Below are 24,862 nucleotides of genomic sequence, written 5' to 3' on the forward strand. Positions count from 1 at the left end.
TCCCATGCTGTGGACTGGATAAAGAATTCTCCCTCAAGGACATTAGCAGTAGCTGCTGTTGTGGCCACTTACAGCTTTCTTTCTGAAGCAAATGGTTTCAGCTTTTATTAGATCTGTTGCTTGGGAGGAAAGGGTTAAACCTTGCTGGTCCTGATCTCTCTGCCACCATTGTGGGTTTTTGTTGTTGTTGTTTTTAACATGAAATGCAATCACACACTTAATGTATTGTCTAGTTTGGCCATAAGACAGTGTTGGAGATCCAATGACCCACCAGATGTTGGGCTCCAACTACAGTCATCTCTATCCATTGCCCATGCTTGCTGAGACTGATGGAGTTGGGAGTTTAAAAAAATCTGGGTGCCACGGGGTCCCCTGCCCTTGCCACAGTAGACTGGGTTGGATACATTTAGAGATTCCCATGACAGCTGCTGTGTCAAGCATCCGATGCAGGATCTGATTACAGTGGTACCTCTGGTTACGAACTTAATTTGTTCTGGAGGTCTGTTCTTAAGTTGAAACCGTTCTTATCCTGAACCGCACTTTCACTGCTGGGGCCTCCTGCTGCATCCTGGGGCAAAGTTCGCAACCAGGAGCAGCTACTTCCGGGTTAGCGGAGCTCGTAACCTGAAGCTTTCGTAATCAGAAACGTTCGTAACCAGAGGTACCACTGTCGTGCTGATGTGTTTGATTTTCTAACTTCACTGGTGATGAGAGGTAAAAGGATTAAAGGCACCAACATTAGGCCTTGATTTTCTGGTTTCCCATTTCCGTATGTTGAATTAATCTGGAATGCCATTTCATTGTCATTCACATAGATGCCTAGCATTTCTTCAGTCTTCTATTTGCTAAAATAGGTTTAAATCCTTCAGTACAGTTTGGCCAGAGGAAGAAAAAGAGTAACACTTGCAGTTAAATTACTTACTTTAGGATTATTCTTCTCTGTATCCTCTCCTATGGCTTTTTCCCTTAACAGGTTGATTTGGATGTAACATTGCCTGGAGAAGGTGGTAAAGATCGTCCCTTCAAGGTGTCAATAAAGTTTGTTTCCCGGGTGAGCTGGCACTTGCTGCATGAGGTTCTGACAGGACGAACCTTGCCTGAACCTCTGGAATTAGACAAGCCAATCAGCACTAACCCTGTTCATGCTGTCGATGTGGTGCTACGACACTTACCCTCCATGAAGTAGGTTCCCTGTCATTCTCTGAACACATTATCTATCTTTTTAAAGTTCATCTTTATGAATGGATCTCTACAATCCTATGCACATTTTTCAGGGTAAGGGAGAGAAAGGGTTCATCCACATTTTGCATTAGGGATATGAGTAAAGGTTTCTCAGTTTTGTCCACTGAGCACATTGCTACTTCTAGACATGTACATAATTCTTCTGGAAGACCAATGGTTAATTGGAAAGCCTTTTCACAATGAGGTCGTTCAGAAGTAATCAAGGACATGAGATGCTGGTGTTGGCAACTGGCAGGCAGTAAGATAATGGCCACAACAGAGCAGTAAAAGAATACCAAACACACTATGGCAGTGTTTTGCTTGTCTAATCTACTAAGACTGTACTGTGGAACAACATAATTTGCATGTTTTAAAGCAACTTTCTGTGTATGTATGCTTTCAGAAGTCTACTATTATTTACTTTTTCTTTAAATTTTGTTGAATCTTTTCATCATACAGTACAATAAAAAACAAACTAATCTAAATAGAAAAGAAAGGAAGAGCAAAGGAAGTACAAAGTCCTATCTCAAAGGAAAATTTTAATCCTTGTCTCACACAGAAGGAGGTGGACCCTTCCAGCTCTTACCTTGGAGCTTCTCTTCTCCCAGCTTCCCACCTTGGGATATCTTTCCTTTCCCACTTCTCACACAAGGCCCTTCATCAACCATCCATCACCTTCATGTGTGTCCAATCCCCTTAGTAACCCAGAGTAGAGGACACCAAAATAAGCAAAACAGAAACAAAAGCAAAGCAAGGAAAAAAATAAGAAAAAGAAGCAGGAAGATAAAAATAATAAAAGAGATAGAAATAAAAAGGGCTTCCGATTCTCCATCTGTCAGGTATATCATATAAGGATTATTCAAAATATTCACAGTATTCACTCTAGGGTAGTATCCAGCTGTTCCTCTTTCTGCTAGGTAATATTTTCCCAGTCTTCAGACTTCTCAAGTTCATTTATTTTCCCTTCCACACAAAAAGTCTAAAAGGGGTTCTCCAATCATCATCATCATCATCATCATCATCAGTACATGTCCACAATAGTCTTCCTCCAGTTTAGCACAACAACTTTACTTCCAATGCTGAAAAACAAGAACTTTTCATCTTTATTCACACAGGGGTCTCTCCACTGTGGTCATATATTGAAACAGTAATCCATAGTTATTTACTTATTGTATATTAATTAATTCATACCCAGTTCCGTATCTTCTGATCCCATTTCTATGGCTGTGATTTTCCATCCTAATTTAGGGGTGGGATCTTTGCGATTCTGCTTCTTTTTCCCCCCAGAAGATTTGCCAGAGGCTTGGTAGCTTTTTCTTCTAAATTCATTCCAAATTGTACACAGAATCCTTTCTCAGCTGTATCTCTGCCAACTCAGAACAATCTCTCAGTCCATGGTTTCATTCCACTTTTCCAACATTCTTAAGTCCACTGCTTGACTGTTTTACTCCTCCATGCACCTGGGTGAAGGTCCTCTCCATTTCATCATCTACTGTCTCCAGCTTTACCATTCTACTCTCCTGTTGTGACAGTACTTTATCAATATTGTTCTCCAAAGGTTCTGTGTCTTTTTAAACCTCATCTTCCCCATGTTCATTTTCATTCACCATCTTATCCACCTCAGCTCTTACCTCTTTTAGTTGCTCATCCAATAATTGCTGCACAATGCCAGTGGTCAGTGGGGTGTCCAACAGTGTTTTTACCATACTGAGTGTTCTTGGTCTTATTAACAACTTACTCTCCACCTTAAGATCTTACAGTCTCTGCCTTAAAAGCTTGAATCGCCTGTCTCCTTGTCAGAGCGCATTCTTTTCTCACAGTAGCATGGACAAGCTAGTTTCACTTTGCAACCAGCACTTTCATCAAAGGGATGGAAAGTTTAAAATAAAATAAAATGACAATCAGAACAGCCCTTGGCCATTTATAATCTTTCTTAGCTGTAAAAAATTAAAACATGCTTTTTGTTTTTGCTATTATTTTCTGATGGAATTCTCAGAGGGGAAAAAAGATGAAGTCAAACAACTTTGGTATACTCTTAATTTTTATTCTATTTTTCACCGAGGAACCCCAAATATAACAAATATGCAAACTTCAAGTCATAAAACCAAATAAAGCCATGTGTTAAAGCAACCCCTTGCTGGTTGTGGATTTTAGAGGGATCTCCCAGCAAATATTTAACACAAAATTGGGCTGACTACCTGGTAGTTTAGTCAATAAAGGGTTAATCATTCATTGAAGAGCTCCTGCGTAAAAATTACAAAACAAAAGAACAACTTCTGTTGGTCCCACCTTCTGGTACTGTAATTACAAGGACAGAATTTTGAAGAAAGAGTAACAGAAGCATATCTGCTCCTAAGTAATTGAGAAGGCAACACATTAAAGCTGCTCCAAATGTCCTATGTTATCCTCCTTGTCATTGTATTTTGAATCCAGCTTGGGAAGTTGGAGAGTCCCTCATTTACCAATATATTTTGAGGCCTTCCAGCTTCAGCAAATCATTCCTATGATTTCAGCAGGCCTAGTAATATCCTGGCTCAAGCTTGAAGCATAGGGACTCTCATTTTCAACCCCAAGTGAGGTTGACAGGGAAGTGTATATCCAACCCTTTCACATGAAAAGTGTGGAATAGATGCTGTAAAAAATTAGTCTCCACACTCTGACCTTTAATCCCACTTCCATATCTATTGCAATTTCAGACCCAAGATAAATATGTAAATATATGTTACTGTTTCAAAAGCAGGGCCTTGCAAGACTGTTTATTTTCATAATAACTTCTGCCACATGGAATTGCAACTCTTGGAACGTTTGAAAGATTCGTTCCTAGATTGGCTATGCACCCACCATCTAAATATTTAGCTACAGCAGTAACATAACCTCTTCTTTATATAGGTATACACCTGTAGGCCGCTCCTTTTTCTCTGCTCCAGAAGGCTATGATCATCCCTTGGGAGGTGGCAGGGAAGTATGGTTTGGATTCCATCAGTCTGTTCGACCTGCAATGTGGAAAATGATGCTGAATATTGATGGTAAGCCAGTTCTCTGAGAGCATGGAGAAGTATGTTGTCTCTACAAACGGCTGTTGTATCGGAGTATGAAATAGTATACATATATAGATATAGTTCATTGCAGTAAATTTTGATAACTAATTAAAATAGATAACATGCAAATTGTCTTGTTCTATATATTGTTCCTGCCAGTTTTTCTCCTTTGTAGATGGTGTAAGGTGTGCTGCAAATATTTTCCTTCATAATTTTTTGAATTATAGAAACACTTAAGCCCAAGAATCCAAGAGCATATGATAGAAATATTGTCTGCTAATTAGAGTAACAAGGTAGATGGGAAAGCAGGCATTACTAATGAAAGCCATGCCTTTCATCAGGCAGTGATAGGTGCATAAGCAAAATCACATTGACAGAACTTGAGTTGGTTAGTTACTAACAGGTCACTGACTTTGGTATGATTTGATGGGGGAAGGCGTCTTAACACTGAAATTATTTGTAATACTTGCAGTTCTGAAGAATGCCCCCCTCCCAGTTTCTGACATGAAGGTGCTTTGCTTTTAATCTTATGGCTAGAATAGACAGGGTTTAAAAGTTATAAGCAACATACTAATTCATATTTAGGTTAAAATGCCTGTGTGAATGTTGTATTTGAGGAGTAAAACTGTTAGCGCAGGATAACTTCATTCTGTAATGTGGTTTGAAGATTAAACCTGTAAGAAGTCCACTGAAACTTCTTAATTGTTGCCCATCCAGAACTAAGTACTTATAAAATGTTTTCTAATTGGTGTAGCAAGTTTGGTTACCATGGTGACAAACTGCAGCAGGTTGAGGTTTTTGGGGGGATGCACACAAGCTATTTGTGTTCATTCAGTTAATCAGCATCTGTAGGCGTCGGCTAGCATGCGTCATGTGAAGTTGGCGGGCTGCTGGTGGTGACGCATGTCTGAAGAATGTTTTGTTATATTTGTATGGGGACATTCTGTTTGGTGCACTTGAGGCCTGGGAACCTCAAAAACGCCTCGTTAACTGTTTCACAGTCTAGTAATTCTGCTGTATGGAAAGCATTTGAAACGTATTGCCTTGCATTCACGCACACACAGCATGGCAAAGGTGGCAACAAATTCATCCCTAAGTTAAGTAAGCCTTTATAATTCAGCAAAGTCTCAAATACCCCTAAATGCTTTTTGAGTGATGTTTTGCAGTGACATCATGTTTAAAATATGGGAGAAAAAAATAATTTTGGACGCTTGCAGTTGTATTATCTTATTGCAATTGAGTAATTTAGTTGGAGCGCTAAACATTCCTGAAGTCCTCCCAGTTGTGAAAACTCATTCAGGACCTTGAAACGTTATTGAGGTGTCATGATCTTACAAAGATCATTGAAACAGGACCTTATCTGCAAACCTGTCTCCTCTCAGCTGCTTTGAGCATTCTTCAATACAATAGCCATTTGTTTTGCGCCATATGGTTGTTTGTAAGCTTTGTAATTATAATGATATTTCGTCTATTGTTAACTTCTTCTTGCTAATATATTGCTGTTACAGTCCAGTGCCTTTCAGCATTTTTTAAATGGTTGTTGTATAGAATTGTGCCCTTATATGTGAATTTGAGTTCCTGCTATTTCCCCTCCCCCGAAACTAGATTAATGGCATTTTTTTTGGACTTGCTTTGGAGATCTTATTAGTTTGGGAGAAAGGCTTGAGTCTAACTTGCAAGTTTAACGTTTTGTGCAAGTATGAAAATATGGATGCTGGGTGTTCTATTTCTTCGTGGGTAGAAGGAGAACTTAGGCTGGTTGAAATTTGACAGAGTGATATAGGAGTAAATGTGCATAATTATTTGTGTAACTTACTATGAGACTTCTACTGTTTTGCTCACTTTGGTAGTCATGAGTTTATTGCCCTACATAAGATTAATTATTACTCGTTTTCAATATGAACCCTCTAAATCAGTGTTTCCCAAAGTGGTTAATATTGCACCCCTAGTTTTTGTTTTTATTTATGTGGGCATGTACAAAGTGTACCTTCCTTGCCATTGAGAAACCTCTGTATTAATATATATTTTTACATTTGATGATTCCTGTGATTGATGATTAATAAATGTTGATTAAATATTGATATTTTTAAACTTTATTTCATTTACTTTCCTAAGAATTTGCAGGGTGGATGGGTGATGACAAAGGATCAGTAAACTGAGAAGTTTGGGGAAACTTGCTCTAAATTCATGAGATAATAATTTTAATTAGAAAATGTACTACATGGTACTTTGTTGTCCCAAAGCATAGTGATGATTTTAATGATTTCTTCTTCAAATGTATACACAGAACTAATTATTGTGTACCAATGGTTTATTTTAGTCTTCAGAAAGAAGCCATTTCATTTGCTTTTAAAACTTTGGAAAACTTCTACTTTTTTAACTGCTCTATTTTCTGCTCTTAGTTTCTGCCACTGCCTTCTACAAAGCACAACCTGTAATTCAGTTTATGTGTGAAGTTCTCGATATTCACAACATTGACGAACAGCCACGACCTCTGACTGATTCTCACCGGGTAAAATTCACCAAAGAGATAAAGGGTAAGTAGAAAATAGAGCACTGATCCATGTAGAGTAGCTTATAATGCTCTCAGATGGCTTTCCTCTGCTCTTCCTGAACGCTCCTAAGTTCATTTAAAATGCATATGATTCTTCATCTTTTGTGCTACTCATACACTAATTTGCATGAAATGTGTGTTCTGGTAAGAGATTTGTATTCTAGGAAAGGTTGCCTTTATCCCAACCCCTGAGAATCATACAAAGAAGTCTCTAGTCCTCTTAACTGTGGAGACTTGAACATGGCTTGTCAAAAGGCCATACTGTCTAGGAGCATACTTCTTCAACATTGTATCTTTGTCTCATAACCGTTAGCCATTTTTGGCATCAATATTTGTTTCATATTTTCACTTAGTATTCCTTCAGCCGCCACAGTGCTGCCGCTTGCCAAAATAAGATTCTCAGCATACAAACTGAACTGTTGGCACTAGTAAGTGCACCTGTATAAGTTAGAAGCTCATGCTCTTCTGCTTCTGCATCCCTCCTCTGGCACAGCCATGAAGAGGTGATTTGAAAGCTTTGACTGATAGATTCATAAAATCATAGAATCATAGAGTTGGAAGAGATCCCCAAGGGTCACCTAGTCCAACCCCCTGCAATGCAGGAATCTCAACTAAAGCATCCAAGACAGATGGCCAACAGTCCTCTGTTTAAAAATCTCCAATGAGGAGAGCAGCTTCACATCAATCACTGCACACAATGCTGCTAGAGGAAAGTGGTATAGTAGAGCCATTTTTGCCTGTAGTAGCGTACACTCATGTTTATATGTCATGCTATTTTAGTCAAATGGCAGTTTGACAGTAAAGGTCCCGGAGCAAGCAGAGCGAGAATGCATTTATTATCTATTATTATTATGATTATTAAATTTGTATACCGTCCTTCATCCGAATATCATAGGGCAGTTCACAACATAAAAATACAAAATGAGAACACAAAATACATAATAAAACAAAAACAAGCCAATACCACCCCTAAAGACTTAGCTCACCAGATTTCATTGGGACACACAATTACAGATAAGAGTGAATGTATTTTGGTAATGTCATAGGTGCCAAGCCATGCAGTTTCCTGTACATTTGTACCATCTTCTCCCAGTTACCTTATCAACATGAGATCAAGTCATGTGTATGTGCTTGTGCAAAAGGGGCCCAATGGAAAGTTGGCATTATCTGTCCAAAGGTCTATTGGACCCTCTTTTTCCCCAGACTCCCTTGCTTTGCATATGAAATGAGACATTCAAAGTAACCATTCTTTGTAGAATTGTTCCATAATAAGAAGCCTGATGGCATTCTTATTCTGCTGTACATTAATATGCATGTTCTGTTATAAAACAGCTTGTGCATGTACCATTTTGGGTGCAGCCATTTTGTGACATCAGTAGTTCTCTTCCCCCCTTTGTTTTCACATAGGTCTGAAGGTTGAAGTGACTCACTGTGGAACAATGAGACGAAAGTACCGTGTCTGTAACGTTACACGGAGACCTGCCAGTCATCAAACGTAAGCAAATGTTTTAAACAATTGACTGGAATGTTGCATACATGGCCACAGTAAAAATCCACCATCCAATTTTTCTAGAATTTGGAATGCATGACACTGTATTGGTTTTTTATTTACACACACACATAACTTTATTGGGGTCCATAGACCCAAATTGCACAGTACTTTAAAAAAATACATTGTTGCTGTTGTTTTTATTTTTGTATTATTCCCTTGTATTCATGGATGCACACACTGATTTGAAGCCACTTTGTGTCCTTCCTAAGAGAGGCTCCTTAGAGGCCGGAGGGACATTACTGGAACAACTCTTGGGTTGGGGCAATTGGCTAAAATGTTTTAAATGGTTCTCATTTTGGTTCCTCTGCTTTGTTTTTGTTGGGTTGATGTTGGTTCCGTTTCTGAGCACAATTCAAAGTGTTGGTGCTGACCTTTAAAGCCCTAAACGGCCTCGGTCCTGTATACCTGAAGGAATGTCTCCACCCCCATCGTCCAGCCCGGACACTGAGATCCAGCGCCAAGGGCCTTCTGGCGGTTCCCTCATTGCGACAAATGAGGTTACAGGGAACCAGACAGAGGGCCTTCTCGGTAGTGGCGCCCACCCTGTGGAACACCCTCCCTTCAGATGTGAAGGAAATAAGCAGCTATCCTATCTTTAAGAGACATCTGAAGGCAGCCCTGTTTAGGGAAGTTTTTAATATTTAATGCTGTATCGTTTTTAACACTTGATTGGGAGCCACCCAGAGTGGCTGGGGAAACTCAGCCAGATGGGCGGGGTATAAATAAATTATTATTATTATTATTATTATTATTATTAGTTAAATGTTTAGTTTGGGCTGGCGGTTATTTTATTTGGGTATAACTGTAATCTGTTTATTATTGTTATTATTGTTTTCTATTGATTTATTGGTTTCTTTGTTGCTCGTATAGGATATTTTGTTTTTTTAATGTTTGATGCTTTGTTGTGTTTTTATATATATTGTAAGCCGCCCAGAGTGGCTGGGGAAACCCAGCCAGATGGGCAGGATATAAATTTTAAAAAGTTATTTATTATTATAAGACTGACATAAAATAATGTTGTGTAACTTCCAGAAAAATCACTTAATTTTTTTCCAGAAGGCAGTTAACTCCCTCAGTTCTCCTCTGATTAAAACTCAATTTCTCTTTTCAGTTTCCCATTGCAGTTAGAAAATGGTCAGACTGTGGAGAGAACAGTAGCACAGTACTTCAGAGAAAAATACAACCTGCAGCTGAAATATCCTCATCTTCCTTGTCTACAAGTGGGACAGGAGCAGAAACACACCTATCTGCCTCTTGAAGTAATTTATTCAGAACACTGTTACTTTGCATAGCCAAAAAGGATTTGCCAGATGTTTTAATTGTGTGCAGTACAAGCAGTTTGCCAAACTTTTTATATAAAGGAAAGATTTTCTGGCTTATTTTTTTAAAAAGTTAAATAGACATTTTTAAAAATACACCCATTCTCTACAGCCATGCCTGCCATCTAAGGATAACTCCATTTATCTGATGAAATGAGCTTTAGTACATGAAAGCTTATGCCATAATAAACAAGCTAGTTTTTAAGGTGCCCACAGGACTCTTCATTGTGTTTAGGGTGTGTGTGTGTGTGTGTGTGTGTGTGTGTATGTTACAAAACTAGCTTTCAAATATTTATTCATTTAAAAGCTTTGCATTTAAAAATATTTAAGTGGTATATAAAAATACAACATAAAAGCAATATAGAAACAGATAAAGCAATATAAAGACTGAGATGCAAGTGTAAAAATGGAAAAAGTAAATCCAGTAACATCAAGATCTAATTTTATGGGTCAAGGAATGCCTTGGCAAAAGGATATGTCTTTACAAGACATCTGAAGCAACTGATGAATGATGGTTTATGTATGGCAGGGGAGAAGGCATTCTAAAGGGAGGTGACAATTATGGAATGTACCTGTTTTCAGGTCACCACCCGGTGATGCTCGGTAGGATTTGGTGCAATAAAATGCCCCCTGCACACTGCATTAAATAATCTTACTGAAATGAGGGAAGTTTGGGGTAAGTAGGTTTTTGTGTGGAAGGACTGCAAGCTCTATTCACTTCAAGAACTGGCTCTGACTGGTGGATTACAATGAACATATGAAGCTACCTTATTCAGTCAGATTGTTGGTTCATCTTGCCCAGTATTGTCTACTTTGACTGGTGACCACTCTTCAGAATTGCAAGCAAGAGGCTCTTTCCCAGCCTTGCTTCTTGTTAATCTTTCAGCTGTCAATGCTAGGGAATGAATCTGGAACCTTCTGCATGGAATGTATGGGCTCTGTCAACTTGTCATAAGAACATAAGAAGAGCCTGCTGAATCAGGACAGCTGCCCATTTAGTCCAACATCCTTTTCTCACTCTCTAACCAGAAGCCTATGGTAGGCCTGAAGGCAGGATCTGGACCCAATAGCACTCTTCCCACTTAGGATTATCCACTGTTGGTGTTCAGAGGCATACCTCCACTTTCAGTGAAGGTAGAATATAACCATTCAAGATTATAATCTTATTCAACATGAATTTGTCTAATCCTCTTTTAAAGCCATTCAATTTCTCCTATGCGGAATGTTGAATCTTAGGAAGATTGATAACTTTAGGAAAGCTTTAGAAAAGCTAACTTTTGTGGAAACGTGTACTGCACTGAGGTTCTTACCACATAGGAACGCTCACATTACTAGAACACAGTTCTAAAATTGCTTTGGCAGGCAATATGCTAGGTTCATAAATGATTCCAACACATTTGTTTAATGTACATCATTAGACTGACATGTTCCATTTTTGCAGGTTTGTAACATCGTGGCAGGCCAGCGATGTATCAAGAAACTAACAGACAATCAAACATCAACCATGATAAAAGCAACAGCAAGATCTGCGCCAGATAGACAAGAAGAAATCAGCAGATTGGTTAGTTTGCTTTTGAATCGGAAACAGGACTTGTGTACCCTTGAATGTCTAATGAAGATAAAACACAGCCTTTCCTAGTTTGTTCTTAAATCCCACAGCCTCCTTTTTGCCATTTTCTCTGCTTAGTGTTGTTGCTGCTGACTTCATAACAGTTATCCCCACCTTTGAAATCAATTAGTGAGGACAAAACTTGGGTTAATCTGCTTTGTACATGAAAGTTAGTGCAACATTTATCTCATTATCTCCTAAGACCTTTAAATACCAAGACCTATGGCTAATTTGTTTCTTCTAACCTTTAGTAAGATGCTTTGTATGTTTTTTTCATTTGCATGAGAAAGTTGGGTGTGATTTGCCCAAAACTGTCTGGTGGGCCAACCTTAGAGGCCTAACAGCCTAATTAGGCCTATGGTCTGTAGGGAGTGAGTACAAACCTGGGACTATGCAAGCCAGGCTATAAATGTTATATGCCCTTGTGCAAAAGGGACCTGTTCTGGAAGGAGCTGTACTCACCCTGAAGGTGTAGATATACAGCTTAGGGGTACTTCTGTGCTCAGTGGTGCACAGCATCTTCTAGCAGGTTTGGCTGGTGATCCAGTTGCAACCCTGTCTGCACAGGGGTAACTTAACTTCAGTTGTCTATACTCTAATAAGCTCTAATTTATATTTGTTGTTGTTGTTGTTGTTTAGTCGTTTAGTCGTGTCCGACTCTTCGTGACCCCATGGACCAGAGCACGCCGGGCACTCCTGTCTTGCACTGCCTCCCGCAGTTTGGTCAAACTAATTTATATTAGTGCAATGCATTAAACATGAGACTGCCATTGAATACTGTTAGGAAACTGTAGAATTCAGTGACCATATTGCCAAATGGGACCAGCAGGTCTGAGTTTATTAAATCAATTCTGGCCCAACTGCAGTGGCTACTGATTAGTTTCTGGGTTCAATTCAAAGTGCTGGTTTAGACCTATAAAGCCACCATCCTCAGGACCCCAAAGTCCATCTCTTCCCACTTGAACCAGCTGAGACCCTGTGGCCCTCAGAGATCCTTCTCTGTGTACCTCATCTGAGGAAGGTGTGGAGGGTGACTACATGAGAATGGGGTTTCTCACTAGTGGTTCCCTGTTTGTGGAATGCTCTCCACAAGGAAACACACCTGGCACCTTCATGGTCATTTTTTAGGTTCTAGGCTAAGATGTTTGTATTTAATTCTGATGATTAATTAGCCAGTAATTAGCTCATCCTTCGGTAGGTATGGGTAGGATGTCTTATGCTATTGTTCGATGAACATTTTAGGAATGTTGCATTGTATGTAAATTTTTAATTTGGCTTTTAATTTATTTTACTTGTATTTCATCTTGCTGTTAAGTTGCTTTGAGATTTGTTTTTTCCTAAAGAGCCTAACAAATGCAATAAATAACAATTATAGTATGTCATCGTCTATTGAGGCTTAGATTGAACTTTTGGAAGAAACTCTGCTTATATTTAGTTGTAGATGCTTTAGATTTCTCTTAAGAAAGGGCAGCTTCCCCTCAAATGGAGCATGATAAAAGGTATGTACTCTCCTTGCGTGCCACTGGTCTAGGAAATTTGCATGCTTTAATTTTGCCAACCTTTGAGCTTCAGCCTTAAGGGCATGGCATAGTTTTTGGTGAGCAGCCATCCTTAGTAAGTTTTTAAGCATCTTCAAATGAGGTATGAATAGTAAATAATAGTGGAAATTTTTGCAAATGGCTTGTAATTTAAGGCAGCCAAGTCTGTGTTGAAGAATCACAGAAGGACCTTGTTCCACATTTGGAATACGTTGTTTACTTTTGACTTAAAGGAGGAGAAAGGAATTGAATTAGCACTTCTGCAATAACAAGTGTATTCAATATGGCTGTTTTTGGTTCCACTTTTATGCCAGGTGAGAAGTGCTAATTATGATGCCGACCCATTTGTTCAAGAATTTCAGTTTAAAGTCCGTGATGAGATGGCTCATGTGACAGGGCGTGTGCTTCCAGCTCCCATGTTGCAGTACGGAGGGCGGGTAAGAAACCCTTGTTGTTTGTCTCCTGGTGTAATATTCAGATGGGATTCTAACTTTGATTAGTGGCTCTTCCCTTTGTAGAACTGTCTGAGTTTAAACATCTGTGGAATGATTTATTGATGCACATACTGTAATTTACCAGTACATTAATTTAATTTTTTTCTCCCCGTTTATTTCCATAGAATCGAACAGTTGCAACACCAAGTCATGGTGTGTGGGATATGCGGGGAAAACAGTTTCATACTGGTGTGGAAATCAAGATGTGGGCAATTGCTTGCTTTGCAACACAGAGACAATGTCGTGAAGAAATACTGAAGTAAGCCACCTTTAATGAGGCAGTGAACTGTTTCTCCCTTCCTTCCCCTGCCCTCATGTTATACAGTTTTTATTGCATGGTAGGTCACCGATTAGAAGAGGGTATGAGTTTTGTGTTTCTGCCTTAAAACCTGTGAAGCTGTCCAACCTTTGCTGCTGACATTGTTCACAGATGGGATTTATTTACCCCAAAGCTGCCTTGATGCTGACAACCTGTTTTTCACAGCTTTACTTTTTGGTTTATGATTGAAATTCACTGGATAGTTTTGACATTGTGGCAAGGAGGGGCTGAATGAAGGGTTAACGGTCTGAGATGGGCAGTAGCACCTGAGCAGGACAGTTTCTGGGGAGCTGTTCTCACTTGTTTTTCTTCAGCTCTCTCGAACTGTTCCACCTGCTGTTCCGCTATGCTGCAGTTGCAGCGTCTTGGAGGCCATGCCAACTTAACTGCAGCATGACAGTATATTTTAAGATTTTATTATATAGTAAAACAGTAACCATTGGCTACAAACATTGGCCACAAAGCCTCTCCTTTGTGTGTAGTTTATCCTTTAGCAGCCCCTGACAGCCTTATGTGTGGTTAAAAGCTGTGCTGGCAACGCTTTTAATCATGTGTAATGCAAACCAGTGATCAACAGGAACTTGAAACAACATTTTAAATGGGCTTGAGAGTGGTACCATCATAACCATAAATCTTGTTGAAGGCTCTCACTACAGAAAGAAGTAGCTGGAGGGAGAAAGTATGTGATCTATGCACCCACAACTTTAGGGATTTGAAGAAAAAGGTATTCAGGGTTTTTGGGGGGTGGGGTATGCTTAGTTTCTATCGGTGGATGTTCATTATTCCTCCTTCAGAAAGCTTTCCATTTTTTGCCAGGGGTTTTACAGACCAGCTGCGCAAAATTTCCAAGGATGCAGGAATGCCAATCCAAGGTCAACCATGCTTCTGTAAATATGCACAAGGTGCCGACAGTGTGGAGCCTATGTTCCGACACCTTAAAAACACATATTCTGGGCTCCAGCTCATCATAGTCATCCTACCAGGGAAAACACCAGTGTATGGTAAATAAATATTAAAGTTGTATTTTGGTTCAGCTTGTGTTTGATCGCTTCTGTTTTCAAACTTTCAAATGGCAATCTTAGCATAGCAAGTTGCTGTAAGAAATGGCCAGTTGGATATGCAACATAGGTCAGACTTGTTGTATGTGTCTTGCTATTTTGTGAGGCTGAGAAATAGACAAGCTGGAAGAGGGGGGAAATGTTGTTCAGGATAAGATAAAACTCTTGCCTGGAAGGAGAGCTTTGCATTCATATTTGCAAGGAAGGAGAAACTTTTGTCTAGGGTTTTCTTTCTCCTGTTGATCTCTCTCATTCCAGCTAAGCTTCATTGCTTTCCTCCCTATTAGCTGTTAGGGAAGATTAGCTCCATATGAAGAAAAGCAGATCAGCTCCTCTTGTCAGCATGAGTTCAGTTCTCTCCAGTTTTCTTTGCCTATCAGGAGGGGACCTCATTCTTCAAAGTACTGAAGATAGAGAGTTGTGCTGCTTTTTAATATTGTACCTTTCTCTTGACATCCTGTGCATTGGGCATGACTTAGTGAGCTGACATTGCAGGGACAGATTTTAGAACTGTGCTGTGGTGTAAAATATTGAAGTCCCTTCACATCAATGCTTGTTTCTCAGCCGAGGTGAAGCGTGTGGGGGACACACTTTTGGGGATGGCCACGCAGTGTGTTCAAGTCAAGAATGTCATAAAAACATCTCCTCAAACCCTCTCTAACTTGTGCCTAAAGATTAACGTAAAACTGGGAGGAATCAACAACATCCTTGTACCTCATCAACGGTAAGAATCCTACCTTAATGTTAAGGCAATTGTCAGAATTGTGTACTCTGTAGAATTTAAGGGAATTGCTTTTCCCCCCAGATGTGGCATGAAATTATCAGTTGGATTAAGCAATTAATAATCACACTGATTGGCATAAAGTGTAACAGAGAGCACTTTAAGACAATCAAAATGGTTTTTAATTGCAGTTGTTAAGTATATATAGTCATAACTTCAGATAACAAGTGCCATCTGAGAAAATGTGTTTCTCAATTTTCATACTTGGGGAATGCCTCTTCTTAAACACCGACTGCAGCATGTACATGCATAATCTAAAACAGGGATGGTGGAGAACTATGGCCCTCCAGGTGTTGTTGAACTTCTAATTATCCCTGACAACTGGCCATGCTGGCAGGGGTTGATCGTATCCAGAGGACCACAGGTTCCGACAATCCTCAGCTAAAGGCAAATTACATTTTTCCTTCAGAGCTATTCTTCCATATTCAGATTTAATTTATTGACTTAAATAATCTTAAGAATGTGGTTTTTAACCAAGTTATAGCCTTACTAATGTTATGTGCTTGATTTGATAGCCAAATTCATTTGCTAAAACAACATTGGTCATCACAAAAGTAGAGTCGTACCTTGAAAGTCAGTTTGACTTCCAAAATGTTCAAAAACCAAATCACAGCTTCTGATTGGCTACAGTAAGCTCCTGCAGCCAGTCGGAAGCCCCGTCGGACATTCGGATTCCAAAAGAATGTTTGCAAACCGGAACAATCACTTCTGGGTTTGCAGTGTTTGGGAGCCAAAACGTCTGAGTTCCAGGGCGTTTGGGATCCAAGGTATGACTGTACAGACATAATAAATATTTGTATTTTTTGTAGCTGTTATCTTATTGAAAACTTTAATAAGAAACAGGGTTTGACACAGCTAAATCTAAGTGATTTGGGGAACTTTATAATTTAAAATTTTGATAATTTGATAACCTTAGATGTTCTTGATGGTTTTGTGTTAATCATATTGTAATGGCTATTGGCTGTAATCAATAAAAATCTGACTGATTGCATGCATGCTGAAACAAACAAACAAACAAACAAATGCAATCAATTTGAAAGGTACATTTTAGGAGATTGGACCCCATTTTGCAGGATAATTTTTGTCTGATCCATCTGGATTACTATAGCAACCATATCCCTTATATATAATATAATTATTCCTATCATCCAGTAAGTAACAGTTTTTGTCCCCACTATTCAAAGAATAAATTGTACCATGAATAAATTTCAAAAACCTATCCCTGAGGAATTATACAGCGAGCAGTATAATTCACAGTGAGCAATATTGTCCACCTCTCTCTGGCCACACGATTTGAGTCATCAGCTCCAGTCACAGGAATTTGAGACTGACTGTAAGATGCCCTCTGACTTGCACATCTTTAGTAAGCCCATGTGTTCAGAGCTTCCCTGCCTCCTACAGCAATGTGAAGTGTATGTTTTTATTTATTTTAAGTAGAGGAAGTCTGGTACATCCAAAATCTGCTATGTGTTCTAAAAAACTAAACTCCGGCATTTTAATTTTCTGTATGAAGATTTCTAGACTCCGTGGATGCATTTCAGGAATAGTTGCTTACCTTCTAGAATGTGAGGTGCATAGTCTAGGACCCTTCTGGGGAAGGCGGTAGATGAAGTTTGGGTTTGAGATTGACATGTCACCTTTTTTTTAAAAGACCTTCTGTGTTCCAACAACCAGTGATTTTCTTGGGAGCAGATGTTACTCATCCACCTGCTGGGGATGGAAAGAAGCCATCTATCGCTGCTGTGAGTTGCATTCACATTTGTGTGTGCCCCCCACCCAACCTTCGTTGAATACCTTAGTTATGAGAGAGTGAAAGAGAGAGAACGTTCACAGGGATTGACTGCCTTAAATAGGCCCCTTGTCTCTCTCTCATTAGTTCTCCATGCCTCCTTTTGTGCTTAGTTTTCTGATGTAATCAAAGCATTCCCTAATACAAAATGACTGTTGCTTGGGGTTCCAGGGCTAACCATGCGCAAGATGGAGCATTATTATGAATCAGGCAAGGTTCAGTTTGCACATATGTAATGCTGCACCATGTTTTAGTGCTCTTTGCACAAACAGGAAGAAACCAAAGCAAATCCTTGGGCTTTCACACTACCCTCTCCTCTTGCACAGTGAGGAAAAGGACCACCTTCATTTATGGCACACTGTTTGAAAAGCACCTCACTAAATCATCATTTAGTATTTTCAGTGAATGAAGCCAGTGTATAGATAATAACATCGTGATAGCTGTGAGAAGAAGGCAGATCTGGATCAACTGGTAGATATCCGGTTCATTTGCAGTTGATCAGCAAGGATTTCTGACTCCCCATTTTTTAACAAAACCAGCAGCAGCAACAGACTGAATCCCACCACCCAACAAAATAATACTGCTGAAATGAAGAAAACTTGGGGTAACCAGAAATAGATTTTGCGTGTGAAAGATCTGGGAGGCTTGGTTTGGCGCTGATACTCAAAACTGTTGCTAGACTCAGAATTAAGCAGTGGAAGACAGGAGTGCCTGGCGTGCTCTGGTCCATGGGGTCACGAAGAGTCGGACACGACTAAATGACTAAACAACAACAACAAGAACATGTCTTTTACACCAAATTCTAGTTGGTGGATCTTGAGGTTATAGTAAAAACAAGCAGATTCCACAAGATCTCTTAACCCATGCATTAGGATCACCAGTGCTATCAGATTCAGTTTTGTCCAAGTGGGTTTGTGTGCTGTGTGTATGTCATGAGAGCTCCACTGGATGTGTATGACAAATTAGCCATGCATTATTCACATGGCAAATGAAGCACAGTTGTTTAGACCTCAATGGATAAAACATGCTGCATTCTTAAATGTGGATGACTTTCCAAGCTTTTATACAGCAAAATTTAGTAATAAGCGGTTTTCACATCTTTTCGCAACTGTCACTCTCTGAAGGCTTCTGCTTCCTGTTGGGGAAAACTATTTACACTGATTAGAGAAAGTGTTGTCTGTCTGGAAGGATCATTTTTCTTCATGTGCCTCTCTTGTTTTAGGTTGTAGGTAGTATGGATGCCCATCCAAGCAGGTACTGTGCCACAGTGAGAGTTCAAAAACCCCGCCAGGAGATCATCCAAGACTTGGCCTCCATGGTTCGAGAACTTCTCATCCAGTTCTACAAGTCAACACGCTTCAAGCCGACACGAATAATCTTCTACCGTGATGGGGTGTCAGAAGGGCAGTTTCGACAGGTGTTTATGTCCCACAACTTTTACCATAAAAGGGCCCTCAGAGCAGATTACGGCGCTTATAAAACTATTTTTACAAGGGTCATAATTTGGCCCGCAAGCCCATTTCCCCCAAGTGACACCTGATGTAACATGTGATGCCATGTGTGAGGAAGGGGACAACATGACTGCAAAGAAGCAACTGGGAACCTTAAAATGTGCTCCTGGTAGTTCCTTGGCATTTTAATTTGGCAACAAATGCAAGGCTTGGAGTGTAGCTGATCCCTTTCAGAAGCAGAGCTTGAACACAGCGCTAGTCAGCTTGATCACAGCGGCTTCAAGTTTCACTGTGATCAGCTACACTTCAGAGTATCGGAAGCTTTCAAGTGTAGCCAGTCCAAGAGTTGATGTCAAACTCTGCTTTGATTTCCTGGGATTTTCCTTGGCAGCACAGCTTGAACTTCAAAGGAAAAATGGGTCACCTGATGTCATGGTGACATAAGGTTCTTGAGAGGGGGGTGCTCCTGTCAAAGTGGGAATACTTAGAAAGGTGGGCTGTTCAGAACCGGGCCCTTCAGTCAGGTCCTAGTCCCCCACAGAATTCAGTGGCCAAGTTGCATGATGGTTTGAGAATATAACACCAATCCTTGCCCTACTGCACTGGCTGCCACTTAGTATCCAGGCCCAATTAAAGAGATGGTTTTGACCTATAAAACCTTAAATGGTTCTACCCTTTAAAGACTACCTCTCCCCATAGGAACCAATACTGCAGTCATCCTCTGAGGCCCTTTTGTGCCTCCTCTACGAGAAATCCGGAGGGTGGCAATGTAAGAATGGGCCTTTCCTCCAGGGGCTCCTCATTTGTGGAATGCCGTCTCCAGGGAGGCTCTTCTGGAGTTTTCATTAGGCTCCAGATGAAAACACTCCTCTTTTCCCAGGCCTTTGGCTAATTAAACAACATATTACTTTTAAAACTGCCAGGGGGTGGGGATTGTGTTTTGTTTGTTAAATATTTTAGTATTGTGTACTGTAAACTGCCCTTTGATCCTTACATGAAGGACTGTATATAAACTTAATAAATAATAAACACCACTTTAGATATTTTAAATAGCTATAATATGTTCTGACATTTTTGGTTGAACTGGTTACAGGTCTTCTGACCCTTCCAGGTCCATCTCCCTTCTCCCTTTATTGCCCTCGGCTCCTTGGGAAATCATGCCAGTCACCGGGCCATTTATTCTTTCCAAAGATCAACCCAGGACTTGTACACACACACACACACACACACACACACACACACACACACGGTTACTCTGGGAAGCCTGCAAGTAGAGCCTGAAGGCAACAGTCCCCTTAGCAACTGGTGTTCAAAGGGTAACCTGGAGGTCGCATATACTATCATTAGCACTAATTAGTAGATCTGTCCTCTGTGAATCTATCTAATCCCATTTTAAAATTGTTCTTGATGCTGGCCATCATCACCTCTTATGGCAGTAAATTAATTATGCACCATGTGAGTTTCTTGATTGTGTCTGGCCTGACCCTCCTGCCAATTGGCTTTTCACAAAATGTTTCTCAGTGTCTAACAAATCTAAACCCCACCTTCTGACGTCATTCCACTCATATATTGAGACTCCTTAACACCCCATGTCCAGTGGTCTTGCACATGAAATAGGTAGCATTTGTGAGAATTCTACATTAGGGGTTGCAGGTTGCATCACCTTACCTAACAACGTAAACTTACTTGCAAAACTTCACTTCTGCATTTCCCATTGTCATTGCTGCTAGTATGCACTACAATACCACTACAATGCACCACCCAGCCTATCTAGCCAATATGTGATGCCTGCAACCTTTGATATGTATTAAATGCACCCACCAAAACCCATCTCTCTGTATGCCTAATTATCAAATTGACCATTACAAGGAGCCCTAGAGGCATAGTCTCTGCTCAAGAAGATGTTTATTTGTCACCCAAGGAATACTTCCTTTGTAAAGGAGTGTTTTCCTCTTCCTCAGAAAGATGCTCTCCTTCCTCAAGACCCTCATTCTCCATGCCAGCAGAGGAGCTGTCAGCTTGGCAGCAGGACGTTTCTATTATGTCCCTGATGTGTCAGGACCAAGTAGTGATCCATCCACAACAATGGAACTACATTAAGTTCCCCACAATGAGATCGCCCTCCTTCTACCCAGCACAAAGCACCATATCAAATACATGACCTGTCGCATGGGTGGGACTTGATACTGATTGTTTAAACACACTTGTTCTAATAACTGCACCAGGATGCTAGCTTCCAGACTGAACTGCAAGTCCAGCCCAAATCTGTATAAATCTATATTGTCTGTTTTGCAGTTCTGCTATACATAGACCTTGGAAGTTCTAAACCAGCAAATACTATAGTGTCTTCTACATTTTAGTAGACTTAAAGGTTAGACACACTTCAAATATATTTGTGTGTCTCTGCAATAGAATTAAGTAGTGTGTGTATTTTTTTTAATTGTTAATTTGTCATGAAGACTCGGGGGCAGGGGGGGAGAATACTAGCAGCATCCACCTATACAACAAATAAACAAGGATCAGGAATTTGAAGTGTACCCATTGACTACTAATGTTTCAAGAAACAAATTTCTGATTTCATATTTTTAAATTAAAATAACATAAATTAGTATAATGTCCATACCTTTATACCTCAAAACATTAAGATTGGTGAAGCAATGAGTTTTTTCTAGAATGTTCAGTAAAAGGCTTGCAGTGTGCCATAAAGTTGTCTTGCTGTTACCTTTCCCCTTTTCTTCTTAAATATATCAGTTTTGCTACTAGAGCAAATTCTGAGAGGTTTTCTGTCCACTCATTTGTTGCCGTTTTCTTTGTGATCTTGGTTTCTTTTCACATAAGAATTTGATTTAAGTGTCCTGTTTTATTTTCTATTTGAGAGTAAGCTAACCATTCTGTATCTGCACTATAGGTGTTGTATTATGAGCTGCTAGCAATTAGAGAGGCCTGTATCAGTCTCGAAAAGGATTACCAGCCTGGCATAACATATATTGTTGTTCAGAAGAGGCATCATACAAGGCTGTTTTGTGCTGATCGGACAGAAAGGGTAAGACTTGTCTAATTTCAGTGTAGTTGCTTCCAAGTGGATGACTGAAGAAAGTGTAATCTATCATTATTAGCATGTATATAGTGATTTAGAACTTTCACAGCACTTCAGATGAATCATCTTGTTGTAATCCTTACAACAGTCCTATAAGATAGCCCATTATGATTTCCCCCGTCGTAGATGGAATTGAGAGGCTGACAAATGATGGTAGAGGCAAAATTTCAATGGAGGATGTTCTGATTCATAGCATGGTACAACAGCTTAATTCCTCCACTTTGTAAATGCTTCAATGAGGAGCCATAGCACCATGGCAGAGTAACAACTTTGCTTGCAGAAGGTCCCCAGTTCAGTCATTCCAGTGAAAAACATCTTCAGCAGCAGGGCTTACTAAAGCCCCTGTACGAGACCTTGACAATCTGCTTAGTATCTAGATATCAGGCTAGATGGGCCTATGGGTCTGGTCTGGTAGAAAGCTATATGTTTCTATTCCTCCAAGTTTACTGTTCAGTTTCAAAGGCAAGCAAAATTGACTGATAAAAAATGGCATTTCAACTTCATTTTGTTGTGAACCTCACCTCTATGTTAACAACAGACTTTATTCCAGCTGCCAGCCTCTTTGCACCATCAGGTTACAAGCCTGGTGTCAGCAGCCCAGTTCTGGACTTGCTTTCATGCACAAAAACTAGAAGCTGATGTTCAAAGTTGAAACAAATAAAAGCAGATTTTTCAGTATTTTATATCATGTGTTCATTGCATAATTATCAAGCTAACATTTTTGTTCCTCTCCTGTGGAAATGCATTCTTTTCTAGGTTGGAAGAAGTGGGAACATCCCAGCTGGAACAACTGTAGATACGGATATCACACATCCTTATGAATTTGATTTTTACCTCTGTAGCCATGCAGGAATACAGGTAGGAACTAAAGCACAAACCTACTTGACTCAGTCTGGGTTTGCTATCATTCGTGAGCAGACATGAGTGGTAATATAAGTGAATCTGCAGGGTGCTTTCTATTTAAACCAGTTTTTTAAAACAACCAAGGCTGACTTAAAGCAAGCTTTTTATGACTTGAGCTTTTTTTTCAAGTTTGTACCCTTTAGATTTGCCATGGAACAAAAATGTCATATTAGCCAGGAATGTATTCTCAAAATGTTTGGCTCACACACTAAATCTTTTCTGTGACATCTGAAGGCAGAAAATGTGTTAGGAATTGTCCCCTGGAAGCTCTGCTATGGCTCCAGCATTTGCTGTTCCGTGCTTGTATTCACCCATATACCTTTCGGAAGCTGCAGAAAAACGTAATTGCTGTGTTTCATAAATTTGAAACTGAAGCAGCTTGGCATCAAGCTCTTACAAAGTAAATTTGTTTAGTTACGCCAAGGGCTCCTTAAAACTATATTCAGCCTCTGGTTATGGGCTGTATCCAATGTAGCAGCAAGTCACTTGTCTTGATCTGCTGGTGAAAAGCTTTGTGCCAGTGGATCATTGTTGCACCAGAGAATGCATAAACAGGTTACTGGTAAGTTTGTTGTTAACACAACTGTTGCATTGGTTTTCCTGTTGTGCAGCATTAAAACTCTCATGTCCAGTCGCACAAGAGCCGTTGCACTGGTGAATGATACAACCCTATATTTTAGCACTTGGAAGTGTTCATTTGAAATAAGTGACAGGATAGGACTGTGGTGGTGTTCTGCAGGATGCTAATGTGCTGCAGTGCCAAGAGTGTGCAAGGGTCGGGCTACAGCAACATGGAATCCCCTTTTCACGTTAATAAGAACTGTATTCTCAGGAACACAGTCAATATCCTTGGCATACAAAAACATTTGCTATTCAGTTTAATTTTTATAGAAATGTGATGCAGAAAGTTAATTGGGCATTTGAACTGATGTTTCATTCTCCCTAGGGTACCAGCCGTCCTTCACATTATCATGTATTGTGGGATGATAACTGTTTTACTGCAGACGAACTTCAGCTGCTAACTTACCAGCTCTGCCACACCTATGTGCGCTGCACACGATCCGTGTCTATACCTGCACCAGCGTATTATGCTCACCTGGTGGCATTCAGAGCAAGATATCACCTTGTAGACAAAGAACATGACAGGTAAGAGTAGTGTTGCCAGATGACTTGGCTTCTCCGACCTCTGGGCTAGTTGCCATAATTTTTTATGTTAAAGTATGGCATTTGATCTCATTGCAGACTTGTTCCAAACTTGATTTTTTTTTTTTAGTAAAGGTCAGCAGCATCATTTTCACATGTTTAAACAGTATAGTCAACACATGTGCACTAGGGTGCCTGGTTGTTTAGCTCAGTCCTAGCACATTGTTTCGTACTGCTGCATATGAAACCACTGAGTATAGTCAGAGTTAGCTTACAAGAATGATCCATTAACTTCACTTTTTTGTGCAACCCTGATTGGATTTTGAGAGGTAAGTAGGGGTGTGTGCATGCTCCATGGAGACCACATGCATAATTAGACCCCTTTGGGCATTGCCCTGTCTCTCCCACCTCAACTAGCAAACCATCAAATGTGCATGATTAAATGTGTACAGAGTTCTACAGAAATGGCAGCAGGCAAGCCAGTTAGCGATGAGGTCCATTGAGGTAAAGTTGTCATGATTGCCAATCTATCCTTTATAAATCTAGCACTGTTATAAATATGACGCAGAGTTCCTGCAGTGTTCCCATACAGCTCATTCATTCATTCATTCATTATAGAAGGTTGCCCTGTGGGTGTGGTGGGGAACCGTGGATTCCCATAGATGGTTACCCACAACTTTAATCTTTTATTAGGTGCAATTGGGTGCACAAATTATTTGCAACAGTCCATTGTGCTTTAAGTATGTGTTTGTGAGAAAAGATAGCACATTGTTCATGCTAACCACTACATCACACATTTGATTGTACATGTTGCAGGCTAGTTTCTTCAAGCTTTCCCATGATGTCTATGGCTAGCCATTTTAAATGAGTGTGTGAATTTGCCCATAGAAGTGTTTGGAATATGTGTTCCAGTGACTTGTTCTATACTGATAATTGGTGGTGGGGACCATGCATCTAGTACTGAAGTTCATCCATGTGCTGCATTAGTGTAATGTA

General features: G+C 39.9%; 1 protein-coding gene across 3 annotated transcripts in view; it reads left to right on the forward strand.

The window, feature by feature from the left end:
* Positions 1 to 24,862, forward strand: part of LOC128418807 (protein argonaute-3) — a 56,303-nt gene that overhangs the window by 18,981 nt on the left and 12,460 nt on the right. For 2 of the 3 annotated variants that reach the window (XM_053398858.1, XM_053398860.1), the window contains 15 exons: positions 974 to 1,182; positions 4,111 to 4,247; positions 6,662 to 6,796; positions 8,221 to 8,308; positions 9,477 to 9,624; positions 11,126 to 11,245; positions 13,146 to 13,268; positions 13,451 to 13,584; positions 14,461 to 14,645; positions 15,267 to 15,426; positions 17,135 to 17,225; positions 18,495 to 18,689; positions 21,632 to 21,766; positions 22,577 to 22,678; positions 23,670 to 23,869. In XM_053398858.1, coding sequence (XP_053254833.1) covers positions 974 to 1,182; positions 4,111 to 4,247; positions 6,662 to 6,796; positions 8,221 to 8,308; positions 9,477 to 9,624; positions 11,126 to 11,245; positions 13,146 to 13,268; positions 13,451 to 13,584; positions 14,461 to 14,645; positions 15,267 to 15,426; positions 17,135 to 17,225; positions 18,495 to 18,689; positions 21,632 to 21,766; positions 22,577 to 22,678; positions 23,670 to 23,869 — 2,162 coding nt within the window. Of the gene's footprint in view, positions 1 to 973; positions 1,183 to 4,110; positions 4,248 to 6,661; positions 6,797 to 8,220; positions 8,309 to 9,476; positions 9,625 to 11,125; positions 11,246 to 13,145; positions 13,269 to 13,450; positions 13,585 to 14,460; positions 14,646 to 15,266; positions 15,427 to 17,134; positions 17,226 to 18,494; positions 18,690 to 20,684; positions 20,897 to 21,631; positions 21,767 to 22,576; positions 22,679 to 23,669; positions 23,870 to 24,862 lie in introns of those variants that run through there. The other variant, XR_008331763.1, reaches the window with a different exon arrangement.

Source organism: Podarcis raffonei, chromosome 8 (assembly GCF_027172205.1).
Source record: "Podarcis raffonei isolate rPodRaf1 chromosome 8, rPodRaf1.pri, whole genome shotgun sequence".
Lineage (NCBI taxonomy): Eukaryota > Metazoa > Chordata > Lepidosauria > Squamata > Lacertidae > Podarcis > Podarcis raffonei.